At 35.1% G+C, this 21,692-nt stretch overlaps 1 protein-coding gene across 5 annotated transcripts in view; it reads left to right on the top strand.

Annotated features, from left to right (window-relative positions):
* LOC149132928 (uncharacterized) overlaps positions 1-21,692 on the top strand; it is a 270,983-nt gene that overhangs the window by 218,522 nt on the left and 30,769 nt on the right. For all 5 annotated transcript variants that reach the window (XM_089361913.1, XM_089361910.1, XM_089361914.1 and 2 more), the window contains exon 3: positions 4,962-5,144. In XM_089361913.1, coding sequence (XP_089218039.1) covers positions 4,962-5,144 — 183 coding nt within the window. The remainder of the gene's footprint in view (positions 1-4,961; positions 5,145-21,692) is intronic.

Below are 21,692 nucleotides of genomic sequence, written 5' to 3'. Positions count from 1 at the left end.
TCTTTCTTTGATGTGTTTGTTTATTTCAGTGTTCTACTAACTGGGTTTCGCTGGAGTACTGCATCTGGCTGGGTGGTCAGGATACATAAAATGTGCTACATCTGGCCTGGTTATAAGTTTTAATCTTCGTAGTTTGGGGGAGTCGGTACTATATAATACTGGTTTAAATAGTGCCCTTTTTTTTAATTCTCTGTGTGTTTTCATGAAAGCTAACAATTTTTTTCTGAGAAGTGTGCCACCCTTGAAGGAATCCAGGGTAGAGGTGAACCCAGGAAGACATGGGATGAGGTGCTGAAGCATGACCTTTGAACGTTGGACCTCACAGAGGCAATGATGAAAGACTGAGACCTTGAGATTTTGCTAGTGTACCCCTTTAAACTGTTACTTAATTTTTATCAGTTGCAAAAGGATGACTTCAACAGGATTTGAACTCAGAATGTAAAAATCCTGAATCAACACTGCAGATACTAACTTTTGCCAAATTATGTCTATTTACATTGGTCCAAGACCAGAAATGTTTGTTGGAAGCAGTTGAAGGCTTTAAATTAATTTCATTATTTTATTGATGCAAGTTTTTGTTGACCGCTGGAGGATGAAAAATCAAAGGCGACCTTGGCAGAGTTTGAACTCCTCTTGGCCATTCGTCCCCTCACCCACAACAAAATGTAAAGTTTTTTCTTTTTTTTAAAACTTCCTTTGTTTATCTCATTTGTATGCTTTGAGTATGCATGCATGTCTGTCTGCCTGTCTGCCTGTGTAAATATGTAAGCATTTGTATTTGAAAGGGTGTTTGTACACACACACACACACACATACATGCATACACACATACATGCATACACACATACATGCATACACACATGAACACATGTGAATGTGTGTGTGTGTGTGTATTTCTGTGCGTTAGTGAGCCTACATATTACATGTATGTATGTGCTTGTGTCGCTGTTATATCATTTCCTCCCCTTTTCTATCCCCCACCCACCCACGCCAACCTCAACTTTTATTTAATTATTTTTATTTAGCAAAAATCTTCCTAATTTAATGTGACATTAATGTCAAAGGTGGTGTTTTAATTGTAGACTGTGTTGTTGTTATTGTTGCAGTTGTATCATAACTAGACTAACTTGTTCTTGTTGTTGCATTTGTTTAGCTGTGGCTGTTGTTGTTGTTCTTGTTGTTGTTGTTGTTGTTGTTGTTGTTGTTTTTCTTGCTGTCTGTTGCTATTGTCATAGATTTGCTCATCGCACATGTTCTTGTCACTGTTGCTATTGTTTGTTCTTTCTCTTGTTTGTTGTTGTTGTTGCTGCTGTGTGTTCCAGTGAAAATCAAACAAACACCACAATATTAAAATCAATCTAATATACCATAAACTGTGGCACCGCAGTAATGTTGAAGGGGCCTCTGCTTCTACTGAGCTGCTTGGTTTTATGCCCCACCTCCATTTAGGCAATCCACATGATTCTGTTGTCCTGCATCCAATCATCATCTCTCTGTGGTGCTGAGAGATTTCTAAATCTTGAATTGAGTTACAAATTCTTTTAGCATAGGAATAAAGCATTGTCTTCATCCCTGCACTGGTTTGGTATTTAATTCTTTGAATGAAGAATGAAGGAGGGCAAAGTTGGGTCTTTGCAGGAACTGAACTTGGAACATGGGAAGATGCAACTGAATGACACAAGGCATTGTCTATGCATTACTTTATTGTTTACATCAACCGATGATAAATAACTAGGACAACCAAAAACAACAGTGATGATGATGATGATGATGATCTATGTTGTAGTTTTTATCAAAATGAAACCTCACTCACCTCAAACAGGATATGCTGAAACTGTAGAAATGTTTTATTCATGATAATAATGATAATAATAATAATAATAATGATGATGATGATGATAATAATTGATCATAACGATGATGGTGATGATGATGATGATGATCATCATCAAAACAATGTTTTTAGTTACAGTTGGGGCAAGGCAAGAATTACTGAAAAATGTAAAAAAAAAAAAACCCAAACTTTTTTGTTTGCTGTATTTTTTTTGGTTTTTTTTTCCCCATCAAATAATTTCTTTTTGTAAAAAAGAAGAAAAATATATTTTTATTTAATCTTTAAAAAGCTTTGAAATTTTGTTAAAAGAACAAAAGTGAAATAAATTCTGCATTTTGTAGGAATGGTTGGAATACAGCTGACTCCTGCTGTTGTATGAGTGCTTGTGGTGTGGTTGTGGTGGTGGTAGGATGGTGGGATGGAAGTGGTGGTGGTACTTTTTGGTTAAGGTACTCTTTATGGCATTATGATTTTTGTTGTTGTTGTTGTTTGCAACAAGTCAGCCCTGATTGGACAGATCTGGGATCAGTGGCATTCTCTCATTCTTTTGCATCTTTAGGTAACCCTGGACAACATTATCAAATGGGTCACTTTCTAAGACATTAGGGTGCAATTAGAGAGATATTTGGCTGCTATTTCTAGTATCATATACACACATTCTTGTTGGTGTGGCATTATAATAATTATGGTGATGATATTAATGTATAGAGCTGATGTGTGTGGTAATGTTGATGATGATGATGAAGGTGGCTATAGTTATGAGAAGTGATGATGATGATTTTGAACTAAGTGGATAGGTTTATGGTGAAGAGGCTGATGGTGGCGGTGCCAGCGCTGGTGGAGCTGCTTTCTTATGAAGGACACTGTGGTATAACAGCTGCCACAAATCCATGGAACAACACTCCTATATTCTCACAAACGCTAATTAAAGGACTACACATGCACACACACACAGGCACTCTCACATACACACAGACACTCCTCTCACACGCAGACACTCTCACATACATACAAGCACTCCCACACACACACACAGGCATTCTCACACATATAGGCACTCTCACACACATATAAGCACTTTCATACACACACACACACACACACACACACACACACACATGCACATATCAATTATATATCTTGCTACTTCAGGCACACACACACACATGTACACTCATCTACATGTATATACATATATATATATATACATATATATATATATATATATATATATATATATATATATATATATATATATATGCATATCTATATATATATATATATATATATATATATATATATATATATATATGCATATCTATATATATATATATATATATATATATGTGCAAGCATAATTTTCCACCTGAATTCATTTAATGTGAGACTTTGTACTTAGATACAGAGATTTGTATGATATATATATTATCTTTATAGGTGTATGTACACACACACACACACACACACACACACACACACACACACACACACACACACAACCACACATATACACACATGTGTGTGTATGTATAAATACATTTAAATATGTATGGATGTACATGTATATATCTATGAATATATATGTATATGTGTGTATATATAAATATCGCCATCACCATTTAGCATCCATTTTCCATGTGGGCATCGGTCAGATGGTTTGACTGGAACTGGCAAGCTGCAGAAATATATCTGAATATATTTGTGTGAATGTCTGTATAAATATACATAAATTGCATTCTGATTTCAAGTTTTCCCAAGGTTCACATTGTCTTTCATCATTTCAGGCTCAATAAAAAGTATAGCAATCAAGTACTGGGACCACTGAAATCAACTAATCCTTTCCTTCTAGAATTGCTGGCCTTGTGCTAAAATTTGAAACCATTATTATTATTATTATTATTATTATTATTATTATTATTATTATTATTATTATTATTATTATTATTATTACTTGTATACACTCAACAGGTTAGATTGTTGCAAAAGAAAAGAATCCTGACGTCGGGCTAAAACAAGTAGCCTTAGATACCAAGAACCCTCCTAAATATTCTTGCTGTCCCTAATAAAACTGTTTTCTGCAACTGTACTAAACTGGGTTTTATACCTATTTCCTCAAATGTTTAGGGATAGTTCCCAATGCACATATAACTACTGGGATACATTTTAGCTGCATTTTCCATAGTTCCTTATTATTATTATTATTATTATTATTATTATTATTATTATTATCATTGTTGTTGTTGTTGTTGTTGTCATTGTTCTTGTTATATATAACCATTCTTCTTTTCTTAAGTTTAGGAGGAAATGTAATTCTAGGAATCTTAGTAAATGCATTTGGGATTTGAAAGACAGGAACATTAACCACAATATAAAATGGCCCTTTATTAGTTATGCTCCATTGTACAATACTGATAACTTTAAATGTGATCTTTGCCTATAGAAAATTATATAATTACTTTAAAATTAAAATGATTAAATTGTAGAACCAGTTTTACATTGAAATGTTCCCATAAATATAGAAAAGTATCTAAATATTTCAATAGTAAATAACATCTTAATTACAATTACCTTTCCTATAATCTAATCAGCATATTTTGAAATTCTTTTAGCATACATGAATAGCTAGATAACTAAATGTTGTGACAGAATTTATTTGCTTATTTTTTATTCTTTCATTAGCTACAATATCATCATAAGTTTAAATACTAAACTGGCTTTTCTTAGAATATCCTGTTTCTTCTTAATGTTCTTTTTCTATGTATTATAGATATTATTTCAGTTCACTTTGAATTTAGCCAGTTTTGGGTTACCTTGATAACATTGTATAAACATAAACTTTTGGCTATATTTGTCTGTCCGATATTTTTACAGTTTCCTATTTCTAAATATGCTGGTAACGATCATTGGTAATGTATGGTACAATCATCAACTGAAGATGTGATTTTCTCCATTCTTGTTCATCTTGTTATATACACACTCATTTATATGTATGTTTACACCTCCATATGTCTCTATACCACACCTCCCACCATATATATATATATATATATATATATATATATATATATATACACACACATATACATATATATTTTCCAAGCTTTATCTCTGTTTCCCTTGATTTCAGGCAGATGCTCAGCGTATGGCAAGCAAATAGAAAACTGTGCAACATTACAAGGAGTATGGTATAACCAATTAGGTTCTCAACTAATATTATCCGGTCATAAACATGGCACTTTGGAAGGAGAATACCGGACGAGCGTGGAAGTTGAGTTAGGTGATGCTGGCCATTCCCATTCTATAGTAGTAGGTAAGTACAGCACTAGTCAGATATTCTATCTTTTAATTTTCCCTATTATTTTATTCTTTCTTTGATATCCTCAAAAGGTGTTGCTATCTGTGGAATATGAAAGGTTTAGTCCACTTTGAACTTTTAAACCCAAATCAAACGATAACAAAGGAGATCTACTGTGAGCAGTTTGAGCAGCTTAAGTCAGCGCTAGGAGAAAAATGACCATCTTTGGTTTCAAGATGAAAGGTGTTCATCTATCAGGATAACACTTGGCCACATACAGTGAGGATGGCATTCCAAAGGCTGGAGCAGTTTGAATGGGAAATGATGCTCCACCCACCATTTTCGCTGGACATTGCCCCATCTGATTATCATTTATTCTGTAGTTTTCAAAATCTTTTGGATGGAAAAATATGAATTCCATAGACGAGGTCAGAACATACTGGAGAGTATTTTTCATCACGGACAAGTGAATTTTGGAAGAGAGGCCTTGCAAGTCTACCAGATAGATAGAAGAGCATTGTAGAAAAATGAAGGAGAGTACACTTTGAAAAATGAAGTATGAAAAAACTGCATTATTTATGGGATGACCCAATATATATATATATTCACACACACATACACACAGCTCACTTCTTTCAGCTTCCATCTACTGAATCCATTTACTTGGCTTTGGTCAGCCTGGAGCTACACTAAAAGCTACTTGCCCAAAGTGCTCTGGAGTGGGATTGAACTCAAGACCACCTGGTTCCAAAGCAATATTCTCAACCATAGCACCACATCTACACCATTGTTTGCATTTCATCTAGTTCCTATTTTCTTCCTTTTTTTTCAGATATTTTATTTTAAATTTACCAGCTTGTTTCTAAATTTTACTCTCTCCATTTTATGCTATTTTTAAGTTACGAGAGTGTCAAAAGTTATTTTCTCTTTTTTTATGTCTTTGGAGAAAAATAGGTTTGTTCTGGAAGACAGCTTTAGCTACTACAAACATTACCTTTGTCATTGTCTAACATTGTTTCACCGTGTTTATACATATATAAGCTATGTACCACAATAACTGAGAACACCCAAAATAAAACATCTACCTGTCCGTTTAACAGTCTGTCTGTTTGTCTTACCAGCTCTTTATGGATTTGTCAGTCTGTTTGCTTTGTCTGCATACCTATCCGTATACCTATCTATATATGTGTCTACCTAGTTATATATATATATATATATATATATATATATATATATCAAATGAGGTAGTTTGGGTGAAGTATTGTGTGGTGTAACTTTAAAGAGATTTGCTGTGAGTCTTCTGTTGCACCTTCTTGCAGTGTTCTGGCCTTACACAAATCTTTTTTAAATGCATGCACACATATATAAATATATAAACACACACACACACACACACATGTCTATCTATCTATCTATCTGTTTATCTATCTATCCATCCATCCATCCATCCATCTCTCTATCTATCTGTCTCTCTCTCTATCTATCTATCTATCTATCTATCTATCTATCTATCTGTTTATCTACCTATCTATCTATCCATCCATCCATCCATCTATCTATCCATCCATCTCTCTATCTATCTGTCTCTCTCTCTATCTACCTGTCTGTCTCTCTATCTACCTGTCTGTCTGTATGTGCTGGCATGGGTTGAACAGGAGCTAGTGAGCCATATCACAGCATCAATGTCATGCTCTCTACAGCTCAATGCCTTTCTCAATGTCAACCATTTTACAGGGAGTACTGTGTGCATTTTTTATGGGACCCTGGCCTTGGTGAAGTCACCGAGTGACGCACAAGATCTCTCAACTGAGGAGGTGGGTGTAGTGTTGAGGGAGGTGGCTTTATGTCAGGTGATGAGAGCTTAAATTATAATATATTCTTATTTCTGTCTATCTATGAAAGAAAGAGAGAGAGAGAGAGAATTGATTCTTTGTATTTATTTGAATCCTGTCCATTTGCCAAAGTCAGACTACCGAAACCCTTTACAGTTCTAGCTAGCGTTTGAACTTGGTTGGGAAGCCTTGCTTCAACCGGTAAGATTTTATAAAACATTTTAGTTCTATGAATATTTCTGGTTGCTAAAACTGATGCCTGATGTCCACCAGTTTCCAAAGATAGTTCAGATGGTGGCGGCTGTGGCAGGAGTTCTAATGAGTGGGGAAAAAAAAGCATTGTGTGTGTGTCTGTGTGTGTACGGCAGTGAGATAGATGTAATTCTTACTTCTTTATCATGCTATGCCCAAGAATTGGTCAGACTCTTGAAAGATCCAATAAAGATTTATTGGCATGGAGGTCGTTAGTTCATCTCACCAGTTTCCTTTTCTACACCTATCAGGTGATATATACTTGTGTGTGTGTGTGTGTGTGTATGGTGACGGTGGTGAAAAATGTACCTGGGTGTTTACTGGATGTGTCAGTGAGTGTATATGTGTGTTTATGTACATAGATGCACAGAAAGGAGTTGAGTAGTGGCTCAGTTTAAATGAGTGCATGTCTGTGTTTGATGTGTATGTAATATGGAAAAGATATAGCACGTATGTATATAAATATGCATACACACACACACTCATGTATATATATATATATATATACATGTATATATATATATATATATATATATATATATATATATACATAGTTATCTGTGTATGTAAACATATATTAGGGAGAGAGGGAGAAAAGGTGAGATACACATACACATGGATATGCTTGTGTATATATATGCTTGTATATATAGAGATCTGTACATGCATCCATAAATTCATGTGTAGCCAAGTTACACCTTCCCTTTTGTTGCATACACATCATTATAAATTCCTTCTATGTTCTGTTTTTTGTTTTGTGGATGACGTGACAATGTATTAATACGCCAAGGTATGAACAAAGTCATGGACTACTTTCAAGTGCAAACTGTTGTGTAATTAAAAGTAGAATCATAAGAGTTATGGTAGATTTTGCTTTTGAAGATAGTTTTTTTTTAGAAACAACATTTATGAAGTTTGTAGTTTTTATTTGGAGTTCTTTTCCTGATTATTGTTGATAGAATTGATTGATTGAAAAATTTACCGCAACTCACCCTTCTAAACCTAAATATCCTTATTATAAATAAGCTGTCTCTTTCTCTCATTCTCTCCTCCCCGCTCTCACTCTCTCTTTCTCTCTCTCTCTCTCTCTTTCTCTCTCTCTCTCTCTCACACACCTCTTCCTCTTAAAATTGAAATCCTTGTCCGTATATTAGAAACAATTATTATTAATTATGGTCGACAGTTGTGGAATTGGTAAATTATCAGATCAAATGACATCTGCTGTTTAGTCATGTCTGTTTACTTACTGACTTTAAACCTTGCCAACAACAAATTTGACTTTCATTGTCTCAGGGGTGCTGGTGGAGGTGATGGTGCACTCAAACACCCAGTCTCATATCATTGACCATCCCATTATTGGCCTCCAACTCTATGGCCTTATGCCTATGCTAAAACAATCAGTGCCATCCTACCACTGTCTTATACTGTCCTTGAAATTCTACATTTTGTGCATGTATCTGTGTGTGTGTGTGATTAACTTCATAATAGAGTCCCTTCATAAATGACCCTCTCTTATTATTCTACCCCAATCTATTTTCTTTATTTCTTTCTCTTTTTAAAGAAAAGCCACCAAGATCTTCTCAAAAGCATCTTTATCTTCCTTCATTTCTTTTTTAAATAAAAAAAATGGTTCATTATTTACATTGTTTACATTTGACGGATATTTGTCCTCATCTTGTTTGTTGTTAACACATTTCGGCTGATATACCCTTCAGCCTCCATCAGATGTCTGGGGGAGATTTGTTTACAACAAACAAGATGAGGACAAATATCTGTCAAATGTAAATAATGTACATAATTCTTCATCTTTTAAATATAGAACTGATAAAAGATGGTTGTTTTTATTCTATTTGTATACATGTGGCTGCTTCCCAACCACATGGTTCTAGGTTCAGTCCCTTTGCATGACACCTTGGGCTACAACACTCCCTTTGCATGACACCTTGGGCTACTACACTCTCTGGCTGACCAAATCCATATGGATTTGGCAGATGGAAACTGAATGAAGCCTGTTGTGTGTATGACATGTGAAAGACACTCATTACACTCTGTAGAGTGGTTGGTGTTTAGGAAGGTTTATCCAGCTGGGGAAACCCAGCCAAAACAGACTGGGGCCTGGTGCAGCTCTCTGGTTTACCAACTCCAGTCAAACTGCCTAACCCATGCCAGCATGGAAAAGGAACAGTAAATGATGATGATGATGGTGTGTGTGTGTGTGTCTTTGTGTTTCTCCCCCCCACCCCATCCCCAACTTGACAACTGATGTTCGTGTGTTTATGTCTCTGAAACTTAGTGGTTCGGCAGAAGAGACTGACAAAATAAGTATCAGACTTTTTAAAAACGGAATAAACACTAGTATTGATTCGCTCAACTAAAATTCTTCATTAGACAGTGGCTTCAGCATGGCCAGTCTAATGACCGAAACGAGTGAAAAATAATAATAGCTGCATATTTATGACTTTTTTTTTAAATTCAAAGTATATTTTTTTTTGTTTTATTTCGTAATTTAAAAATTTTTCGTTGATCTTTAAATACTCCCCTGACACTTCCAAGTTACCTATTTTGCAATGATTTTATACGTAGCTGTATCTTCTTTGTGAGACAATAACAGCAACAATAATAATAATAATAATATTAATAACAATAAATAATAGTAATCAATAAAATTAATATTATAAGTAGCTATTTAAATAATTACTAGTGTTCGTTGTGGATGAACTTGGCTCTATACTACTTGAAAACACCACTATGAGATATTACCATCAGATTAATTCAATATGTATAGTTATTCTCTTTTTAGCTAATTGGGTAATTATATCGAATTTATATCGATATATTTAATTTCCTCCATGCTATGGCTGGAATTTTTATACAAAAGCTTATGATTTCTATAGTGTTTCTTTACATATGCATGTGTTTGGCGTTTCTGCACACTTATATGTATATATATATATATATATATATATATATATATATATATATATATATACATGCACACATACACACATGTATGTTTGCACTTAAGTTTTGCTGCATCTATATAAGGAAGTATATATATATATATATATATATATATATATATATATATATATATATATCTTTCTGTATCTATTATATATATTTTCACCATGATTGTTTGTCTAGCTGTAATATTATTAGATTACCAGATCTTTATATAATTTCCCATGTGTGTAATAAGTTATAGATAAGCTAAATGTTACGTAATTGCGTGTTTGAAATGGAATGGTACACAGAATATGGACTGACTGAGGAATCAGATATTGGAATTGGAGAATTTAAAGAAATAGGTAATATTATTGGATATGTTGAAAAACCAGGCCTCTTAAAGTCAGAATAATATATTTAGATATAAATATATTCATTTCTATCTACAGTTTTATATATAGATTATATATAAAACATATATATAAATATATGTATTTATATATTTGTATGTATGTATTTCTGTATGTATTTATATACATATATATATATATATATATATATATATGAAAATACATACATATATATACATGTAAATACATGTATATATATATATATATATATACATATATATATATATATATATATATATATATATATATATATATATATACATATATATACATACATACATACATGTAAATACATACATACATGTAAATACATACATACATATATATATATATATGTGTGTGTGTATGTATTTATATATATGTGTAAATATGCATGTGTGTGTGTGTTTAAAAGATCGATCTGCTTAAATTATATATTAATGACTATTAGATGTGTTTATAGTATTTCTTGAATTTGAGAAGGTATAGGGGTGGGGGCTGCACTTTATTGTATTATCTGTCATAGGAAACAGGTATAGCCATTTGCTTTAATAAGTTTGATTTGCACTCCTGAGGTTCCAGGTTCAATCCCAATGCCTGTGTGCCATAGCCTTAAGTTGATTAAATGGTCTGCGTGTGAAATTAGATAAACGGAATACTCTTTTGCTTAATCCTGTATAATAAACCAAATCTGTTGCCCTGTTTAACATCAAGGTGATGGAATGACACCTGGATACCTTTGGCAGACGCCATTTGTTTGCCTTGGAACAATTTTCTGATCTGGCTTTCATTTTGGTGCATTGATGTCCTGTTTTTTATTGTTGCAACACGTGTCATGTCTCCTTGACCTGCCCCACCTGGCCCAGGTGTATGGCAGCATGGAAAGAAGATGTTAAATGGTTATGATGATGACATATATCTACACACACACACACACACACACACACACACACAGTGAGTTTCTTTCAGTTTCCATCCAAATCCACTCACAAGGCTTTGGTCAGCCCAAAGCTACAGTAGAAGACACTTGCCTAAGGTGCCATGCAGTGAGACTGAACCTGGAACTATGTGGTCAGGAAGCAAACTTCTTACCACACAGCCATATTCAGCTTAAAAACATTTTGAAACAACATTTTGTGGAAAATTTTCCCAGTGTCTGTGAGCTGTCGTCGAATGACAGGCATTTCTTAATGTGTTTAAAGAAACAGTCAACTGCTCTCATATTGAAAGTTTTGTTGATGAGTCATGTGATTTTAATTACTGGACAATTAATACATTCCTATACACAACTGCTAATTATTCTTACAGAATGCCCATGAGAAACCTGCTGTGCACATGCTAAAGAAATTACTAAATGGAAGCAACCCAGATAAAAAGCAAGACTTAAAGAAAACATCAACAATCAGTGCTGCCATATCGGATGGTTAAATCATGATAATAAAATGTAAAGAGAATAATGAGTTGGCACCTTACCAATTATATTTTATGCCAAAAATAACAAAACTCTGCAATAATTCTTGAGAAAAATCTAATTACTTTAAAGTTTGAATTCACAATACTGAGTGAAAAACTTCATTATCGAAGAAAAACTTCATTATCGTAGAAAAATATCTGAGCAAACCAGGACCAATCACACGTTTGTTTGTGACTTATACTAAATGAGATGAGAAAAGAAAGCTTTATACTCTAAAGAAAACCCCTTCTCAAAATTTTGAATTGTTCTTGAGCATAATGTGGAAGATGGAAAGAGGGACTTCAACCCAAATGTATTGGGGTTAAATACAGTTAGGAGAGAATTCTATATCAACATCAATGGTAAAACGTAGACTGTCAGCTCTGAAAGTTTTACCATAATAGGAAGGCAGCGCGAAGAGACTTAATAGTTGGATACTGATACATAAGGCTAATTTGCTACAGAAAGTCTTTAATGTGTATCTTCAAAAGAATTACAGAAGATTAGCTTGACTTACCAAACTGGTTTTTTGTAGCATGGATGAATCTTGTAACAAAGAATGAAATCACTGAGTTTGTAGGAAACTATAGGCCCATTGCTTACTGGAACATTGCTATACACAAGCTACCTCAACCATCCAACAACCCAGTGACTAATGAGTAGGCTGGTGGAGAGAAGTGGGTGTGGAGATGGGCGAAACAGCTTTTGATAAACAAAGCTGTAGTGTTTGAAGAAAGAAAACAAACACTGCAGTACCCTTGTGACTTTACCAGAAAGCATTCAGTTCTGTTCCCTACAAATGGCTGCTGAAATGTCTACATTTCGCAAAAATACCTGCAACCTTAATTGCTGCCATTGAGGGGCTCACAAAGACTTGAGTAACAATCCTCACACACCTGAGACTGGAAAGATCATCTTTGATATAAATATTCCAGAAGGAATATTCTAAGGAGATAGTAGTCTTTCACTACTTCTGTTTATTTTGGCATTAAATCCATTACTGTTTTCTGATGAGGATAGCTGTGTGAAGAAGTGTCACACCCTGGCGGTTGAGGGAACCTGTGGAAGAGGTAGATCCAGGAGGACTTGAGATGAGGTGGTGAAGCATGACCTTCGAACATTAGGCCTCACCTAAGTATCAATCTAAGTTAGGCTTCTCAGAGAAGGAAATAAACCAGCTACCTTGCCCATTACAAATACAATTTGTAAGTGGAACTGTAAAAATATTCAAGACTATTCTGAAGTTCAACATGACATTGCATTTGTTACCTCCAGTATGAAAATGGAGTTTGATATTTTTGTTAGAAGCAAGATTCTTCCTTATATGAAGATTTCAAATAATTAGCAGAAGAGAACATATATACATACATGCACACACATATATATAAATGTGGTGAGCTGGCAGAATCGTTAGCACACTGGGCGAAATGGTTAGCAGTATTTTGTCTGCCGAGGTCAACTTTACCTTTCATCCTTTCGCGGTCAATTAAATAAGTACCAGTTAGACACAGGGGTCGATGTAATCAACTTAATTCCTTGTTTGGCCCCCTGTGGGAAATTTTAAAAAAATAATACATATATATATATATATATATATGTATATATATTGATTTGCCATGATAGATCGCTGACCACTAACACACATTTTTTTCTCTCCTTGTTTCTTTCCGTGGAAGAGCGTAGGCTCGAAACGTTAAAAACTTTTACACTCTCCGAGCGTTATACTAATACATCTGTTTGCTTTCTACACCATCTGTCTTTGTCTGTTGTTTTTTTGTGAATTCTCCCTATATATATATATATATATATATATATATATATATATATACACATAAATATATAAATGCACACGTATATTTTAATGACTATAACAGCTCTGAGTTCAACCTCCTGTATGGTTCCGTTGTTGCACCAAAGACGATCAAAACAAAAAAAAAAAAAGAAAGAAAAACCAGAAATTTATCTTATTCCCCCTTTATGCATATTACAACTTAGGAATATATTGTAAAGAAATGATGGGTTGTTTAATGAGTTGTTGTGGAAAGAAGAATCATGTATTTGGAGCTGATTTCTATAAGATTCCTTGTTAATTTGATAACAATTAAGTATTGCTGTGTAAAAACACCTTAACAACGTGGCAGTAGGAATGTTAAAAGTAGGTGGGTGGATTCGAGGGGGTTAAGATGGGGTGGTGCAGATATGGATTGTTAGGAAGAAATGAGAAGGAATGTTCTGGAATTTTGTAAGAGGTTAATGGTGGATTAGTAACAGGTATGGCAAAGATCTGCCATGTAACCCGGTCAAATATAGGTGGAAGCTGCTGGATTTCATTAATTCTAAGGTAATTGCACCGAACATTATATTTACTGCATCTGTGACTTGAAATGGAATGAATAATGTGTATGTGTGCGTGTGTGTGTGTATGTAAACATCTATACGTATATATATGTATGAGGTGAATCCATTAATATATTCTGTTGTGTGTTTCAACCTATTTATAAGTGAGTGTACGTGTGTGTGTGTGTGTGTGTGTATGTATGTATGTTTGTATGTATATACACACACACGGATATGTATATGTAATTATATGTGTGTGTGTATGTTTGCATGAATAAATCAATATATACAATACTAACATTAAAATGTATATACACACACAAATATGCATATATGTAAACACACACACACACACACACACACACACACACACACACACACACAAACTCACACATATTTATATAGAAGCACCATTCGAGTGTAGTTGTTGCCAGTGCTGCCGGACTGGCTCCTGTGCAGGCGGCACGTAAAAAAGCACTATTTGTGCGTGACCAATGCTAGTACCGCCTGACTGGCCCTCGTGTCGGTGGCACATAAAAGCACCCACTACACTCTCAGAGTGCTTGGCATTAAGAAGGGCATCCAGCTACTAGCACGGAAGCCAGACAGCTGCTCTGGCAATGATCACACTTGGACAGTGCTGTTAGTGCTCCACTGGCACAAGTACCAGTCATCGAATATGGTTCAATTATGATTTCGATTTCACTTGCCCCAACAGGTCTTCACAAGTAGAGTTTAGTGTCCAATGAAGGAGAGGTTGGCATGTGTGCCAGTCGTCGAATTTGATTGGCCTGCTTTCTGTTAAGGCCCCCATCATCGAAAGTTCAATGTGTGGAAGTTGTATATTCAATCCTTCCTTTTGGATCACAAATCAAGCAGTTACTGGGATGCTCAGCTTCAAATTTTATATGTTCATCAATATTGTTGAATATTTTGTATATTTTAACAGCCTCCTCATGAGATGATGTTAACATGAGAATGTCATCCACATACTTGGAAAAAATGGCACTGGAGTCACCCTTGTTGAATGTTCTGGATTGTAACTGATCCATATAAGTGTTGGCCGGTTGGCCTGACAAGCTTAACAAGTTTGGCAGTTCAGAGATTTGTTTGTAAATTGGACCCCTTGAACTGGACAATGGTGTTGTTCATTATAGCAGTTAACAGTTTGTGGATATTTGGTGCTGTGGGCCAACAGCAATTAAGGTTATGAGAGGGGGCAATGTGTTCAGTTAGTAAGTTGATAGTAAGGGATTGCAGGGACAGAGGTGTGTAGGAAAACAGCGCCTAAACTAAAAGGGTTGTTATTTGTTTAAGATCTTTGTTTGTTGATGACTTTGATGGAGTTTTCAACATATCTTTGAAAGGTTTCAAGTAGTGACTTGAGTATATTAGATAGAAGCCAAAAGATTTTCTAGAAGGATCTGTTAATACTGGAGACAATAAGCCTAATTTTTAAATCTGGTCTCAGTTTATGTATTTTTACAGGACCGTCTAGTGTGGAAAGGGATCATCAATGGAGTTCCGACCAACCGTAGGTAGGTCGAAGGGTGATGATGATGTATTTTTATAATGGTGTGGCTTGAAAGGTTGGACAGGATCTTATGAGTCAGCTGACTTTAGTCATGCTCCAGTGCCTGTGGCTGTGATGCTTTCTATGGCTGGATGCCCTTTTCTAATGCCATCCACCTTACATTGTGTACTGGGTGCTTTTTTTTCCTGACATGAATATCATTGAGGTCAGCCTGCAACTTGCGGCACTCCAGATCCGTTTAACTGAAGGAAAATAAGAGAGAGACTTCTTGGACGATGGAATTCGTTCTGTTAGGTCAGACTGTTATTGTGACCTTGTAAATATATATTTCAATCAGTCCAAAAGTATTATAACTATGCAATAGAAAAACTAACAAAACAAAGCAAAAAATGAAATACAGAGAGGAAACAATTGATAGGAATAAATAAATATATGTGGAACCATTAGTTAGAATACAATGTCTGTAGAAGAGAAAGAGATGAGCATAATATTATTTATAACCATAGTTGAAGATTATGATATTTGGTGTTGTCTAGTCTAGCCTGTTAGTCTGAAAGCATTATTATAGTTTGCCTGATAAAGAATGATTGCTGCTGCAACAGGAATTCTTCAGGTTGATGTGTTGTAGAACTAAAAGAGACTTAATAATGATGCTCTGGGTTTTACGAATGGCCGACCCAACTGGGTATTGAACTGATGATCTTTGGGTTCCTTGGTCACGTTCCGATGTTAGCATTCACTTTGTCTTTTGAAACTTTTACTTGTTTCGCTCATTAGTCTGTGGCCATGCTGGGGCTCTACCTCGAGCGCTTTTAGTCAAACAAATCAACGTCGCTACTGACTTCCAAGTTTGCTACGTATTCTGTCAATCTCTTTTGCCAAATTGCTAAGTTTTGGAGAGGCAAACACGAATCTACTCTGGTTATCAAGCAGTGCTTAGTGAGAGGGAGCAAACACACACACACCTCCCCACCACATGCACACAGGTACACACCACATGCACACACACACACACACACACACACACACACACACATTTGATATGCTTCCTCATAGATTCCGTCCACCAAATATTCACTTACAAGGCAATGGTCAGCCTGGCACTGTAAAAGAAATATAAAAAAAAAGCACAGTCGTAAAATCTCTGAAACTGAAATATGTTAATTCATCTCACTGACCCTACTAACAAAGCTCAAATATTTTCTTAGATATTTGTAGATAAAGCAAACCCCATGAATGTTTCAACTAAATTGTAAAATAATTACAAATTTCAACTAATTTTGTAAAGCAACTCAAACACTTTTGGTTATTGGTGTATGAAAATGGTGTTAGGAACATGATTTAACAAAGGTTCCTTGCAAAAATCTCAGGTAGAATTTTGTCTCAAATTTATTCTAATTACAGGTAAATAGAAATAAACTCAGAGAAACATAAAATTATTTAAATTTGGTTTAAACGTAACCACATGAAAGTGAGTTATTGTACAATATTCAGCTGAGATATAACATGAATTGTACACAATTTCAATTGAATTTCTCTGCAACTAAACCAGGTACATTTTAAAAGCAATATGGCATAAAATACTGGAATTTATCGAATTGTTTGGAGAAAACTACAAAATGCAATCAATTCACACACGCATATATAAATACACAAACATACGTGGCAGTAATGTTTCCTTTATGTCAGTAATTCACCTTCTTTGTTATTTTTTATCTGATGAATAGTCTGTCATAAATTGCATTGTAACATCTGCTCAGAACTGCAAACGGTTGCATCACTTTTGAACCCTACACAATTTGGTATAGAATACAAAAACATTTCAAGGAGAAATATATTTTGATTTCCACTGCATTGTATTTCTGGAATAAATTCATTTTCACTGACAATATTACTGTCAGAGTTGCTATCACAACCACAAATTGATATATCTGACTTTATCCAACATGTGGTTATACATGTTGCATTTTAAACTTGTTTCTGCCACTTGTGTTGAAATTCCCTCAAATTCAACTGAATCTGTTACTGGCATCCATTTGATTCAAGTGTAAAACTTTAATAGGAAAATAGACAAACAATATACAGAGGTTATTAGGAAGACAAAGTTGATGTCAGAAAATACTGGATTTGCTAAGTTATGCATTTATTTACTGAAGACACATGTTGTCATTATTGTAATAACAAGATTAAAATAGCTGTTTGTGTAGCCTAGTGGTTAGGGTGTTCGGCCAATGATCTTAAGATTGTGGGGTTCCATCCTTCGGTAAGGCATTTCATTTCACTTCTATGCTACTCAAATATGTAGAGTCCTGTGTTTCCTCAGTGATTCGGGATTAAAACTGCTTCTGTTGCTAACATTCAGTTTTTGATAAACCTGAAGGCTATTTTTGACATCAATAACTGAAAAGTCACTGTTATTCTATATATGATTGACAGTGAGAGCTGGCTGGTATGTGTTGAGTGGGAACCTGTCACTGACGAGGCACAAATGCACTGAAATCACGTGATCTTTCCTTTCTGGCACCCATACCAAATGATTCTTGTCTGCTAATGATAACTGTGCATTCTTAGCATTGTGTGTCATCTGTATGAGAGGTTCTCTCAAGATGAAAACCAAAGTGTTCAGCATTCTAGCTGAAAACGTGTCACACCCTAGCGGTTGAGGGAACCTGTGAAAGAGGTCGACCCAGGAAGACCTGGGATGAGATGGTGAAGCACGACCTTCGAACATTGGGCCTCACCAAGGCAATGACTAGTGACCGAGACCTTTGGATATATGCTGTATCTGAGAAGACCTGACAAGCTAAGTGAGACCATAACCCATAGCCTATGCTAGTGATGTATAACCAGCCCACTTAGAAGAAACTTTGCCAGATGAGATTGGAGCCTGGTGCAGCCTTCTGGCTCACTAGTCCTCAGTCAAACTGTCGTCACACTGTCGTCAAACTGTCCAAGCCATGCCAGCATGGAAAGCGGATGTTAAACTATGATGATGATATATATATCATCATCATCATCATCATCATCATCATTTAAAGTCCACCTTCCATGCTAGCATGGGTTGGACGATTTGACTGAGGACTGGCAAACCAGAAGGCTGCACTAGGCTCCAATCTGATCTGGTAGAGTTTCTGCAGCTGGATGCCCTTCCTAACGCTAACCACTCCGAGAGTATAGTGGACGCTAAATAATGATGATGATGATGATGATGATATATATATATATATATATGTATTGGCAGCTACATGCAACATGAAGTTGAGGATAAACCAAAGCTAACAGGGAAGAAAGATTCCTGGCCTGGCATGATGAAACACATTTTGGTTGTGACTGCTTGATGAAAAAAAATGTGTATGTTTATGTATGCACATGTGCACACACACACATACATACACGTATATATGGACATGTATATATGTATGTATACAAACACACACAGAACTAAAGTACATTGCCCTACTCCTACCACCATTCACACGCCTCCTCTCCCTACTACTTGTGATCTACATCCATTTAGCTTGTATAGTTTCTTCACTTCAGCCTGCAGCTTTCTCGTTTTCATCAATTCATACTTTAAACATTTTCCTAATTTATTTATTCGATTTAACATCCTGGCTTTGTTCTGTTTCATATTTCTCTTTTGTTTTTAGTCTAATGCTTATTCATCTTCTTCTTCTTTTGTTGCCAAACTTGTTGTTCTTGTTCTAGTTCCATCTTCATCTCAGTGTCAGTTGGTAGATTCTAAATGCCTTTGCTTTCAAATATATTTCTGACATTTTTCGTTTTACTCTTTTACAGTCCACTTCTTTATTACTCTGTGCAAGGGATGCTGTTTTCTTTTGGTTTTTTATTTTATTATTATTATTATTATTATCATTATTATTATTATTATTGTTGTTGCTGTTGTTGTTTTGGTTCTCGCTGTTCTATTTGCGGTTGATCTTTACTTGAAAGCAGGCAATAACAAATCACCAAAGGTTTCAAGTAGTTCCTTCTCCTGTGACCCAAAGAGACAATACTCTCTTAGAATGTGAGCTGTACTCAACAATGCTGTCTTTTGGATCACTTTGAACTGAACCTGACAGCAGCTCCAATATTCCATTGTTGTTATTATTATTATTATTATTATTATTATTATTATTATCATCGTCATTATTATTATTATTATTATTATTATTATATTATTATTATTATTATTGTTGTTGTTGTTGTTACTACTACTACTACTACTACTACTGTTAGTATTATTATTATGTTTTTTTTTTTCTTCTTTCTTCAAATTTTCTTCCATTTCTCGCCGAGTGTTTTCCGTACACTTAAGGCAGAGAAACTTGTTGCATGCATTCCCTGTTTACACACGCAAATTCACAGGTAAAATATGTATTTAAAAAAAAAAAAAATTCATGAATGGATGTTGTTTTCACAGCGATAATGCTCTTCTCAGTACATGAGTCGTTCCAGTTAACACGATTTTTTGCACTTCCTGTAGGGATGGCAAGCTTGGTATCATTTTCAAATAGGTTTCAGTACCTTTTTTTATCATTCCTAGAGATCCTACAATCACTGGTACGGTAGTCGCCTTGAGATGCCACATTTTTCAATTTCTATTAGCAAGTCCGGTGATTTTCACTGATACTTTATGCCTATGTTAGGAATCATTGTGTTTTGCTTTTGTAATTCTCAGACACTTAGATATTGAATGGTCTGGATATTTCAGTAAGGGAATAGTCAGTAAGTTGACAAAGATCCCTTACTACTTCCTCTCCTGCACCTTATATAGACAAGACTTTCCTTAAAATCCTTGCTTTACCAAGAAGTGCTGTCTTCTGCATGACCTGTAATGTTGTATGAATTCCAATTTTATTGACACATTCCTCGGAAACTGTCTGATAATGTTTCCCAATGCTCCAATCACCATTGGAATCACTAAACCCTCCTTCAGTGGCTCATACTTCTCTACCATTTCATGTTCTTTATCTTTCACTCTCCTATCTCCTGGGATAGAGATATCAATAATCTGGGCCTCTTTTTTTACTTTCTTGTTGACTCCTACAATGTCTGGCCTTCTTGCCTTGATCATTCTATCACATTCAGTGGTGAAGTTCTGCAAAAGCTTAAACACCCAAACACCCCTTCTGGTTTCTGTTCATACCATTCAGCTGCAGTATTATTATTGTTGTTGTTGTTATCATTGTCACCAAGGTGGTGAGCTGGCAGAATTGTTAGTGGCATTTCGTCCGTCTTCATGTCTTTCTAAGTTCAAATTCTGCCGAGGTTGACATTACCTTTCATTCATTCAGAGTTGATAAATTAAGTACCAGTAAAACACTGGGGTTGATGTGATCGACCAGCCCCCTCCTACAACATTTCAGGCGTTGTGCCTTCAGTAGAAAGGATTATTATGACTACTGCAACAAACCACAGAGTTCTTAACATACTGGATAAATCGCTTAGATAAATCTTGTCTGGCTTTACATTCTGAGTTCAAATGCTACTGGAGTCAAGTTTTCTTTCCATCCTTTCAGGGTTGACAAAATAAGGACCAGTTGAGCACTGGGGTCGATGTAATCCACCCTAACATCTCAGGTCCTGTAGCTGTATTAGAAAGGATTATTATTATTGTTATTAATCCTTAGTGTAGACAGCAACAACTATGCTGAAGATTATATAATGAAACCATTATAATTAATATTATCTCCTCCTGTTCTGTTTTAGATAAGATTTTCATAAATGTTCTCAAATTTCTTTGATTTGGTTTGGTTTCATTAAAAAAAAAGAAAAAAAAAAGAAATCGTCAGTGTAAATATAAAACAACGAAAA

Source organism: Octopus bimaculoides, chromosome 13 (assembly GCF_046866305.1).
Source record: "Octopus bimaculoides isolate indiv1 chromosome 13, ASM4686630v1, whole genome shotgun sequence".
In the NCBI taxonomy this organism is placed as follows: domain Eukaryota; kingdom Metazoa; phylum Mollusca; class Cephalopoda; order Octopoda; family Octopodidae; genus Octopus; species Octopus bimaculoides.
The sequence above is the reverse complement of the archived record's forward strand: the minus strand, read 5'-3'. Positions and strand labels throughout refer to the sequence as shown.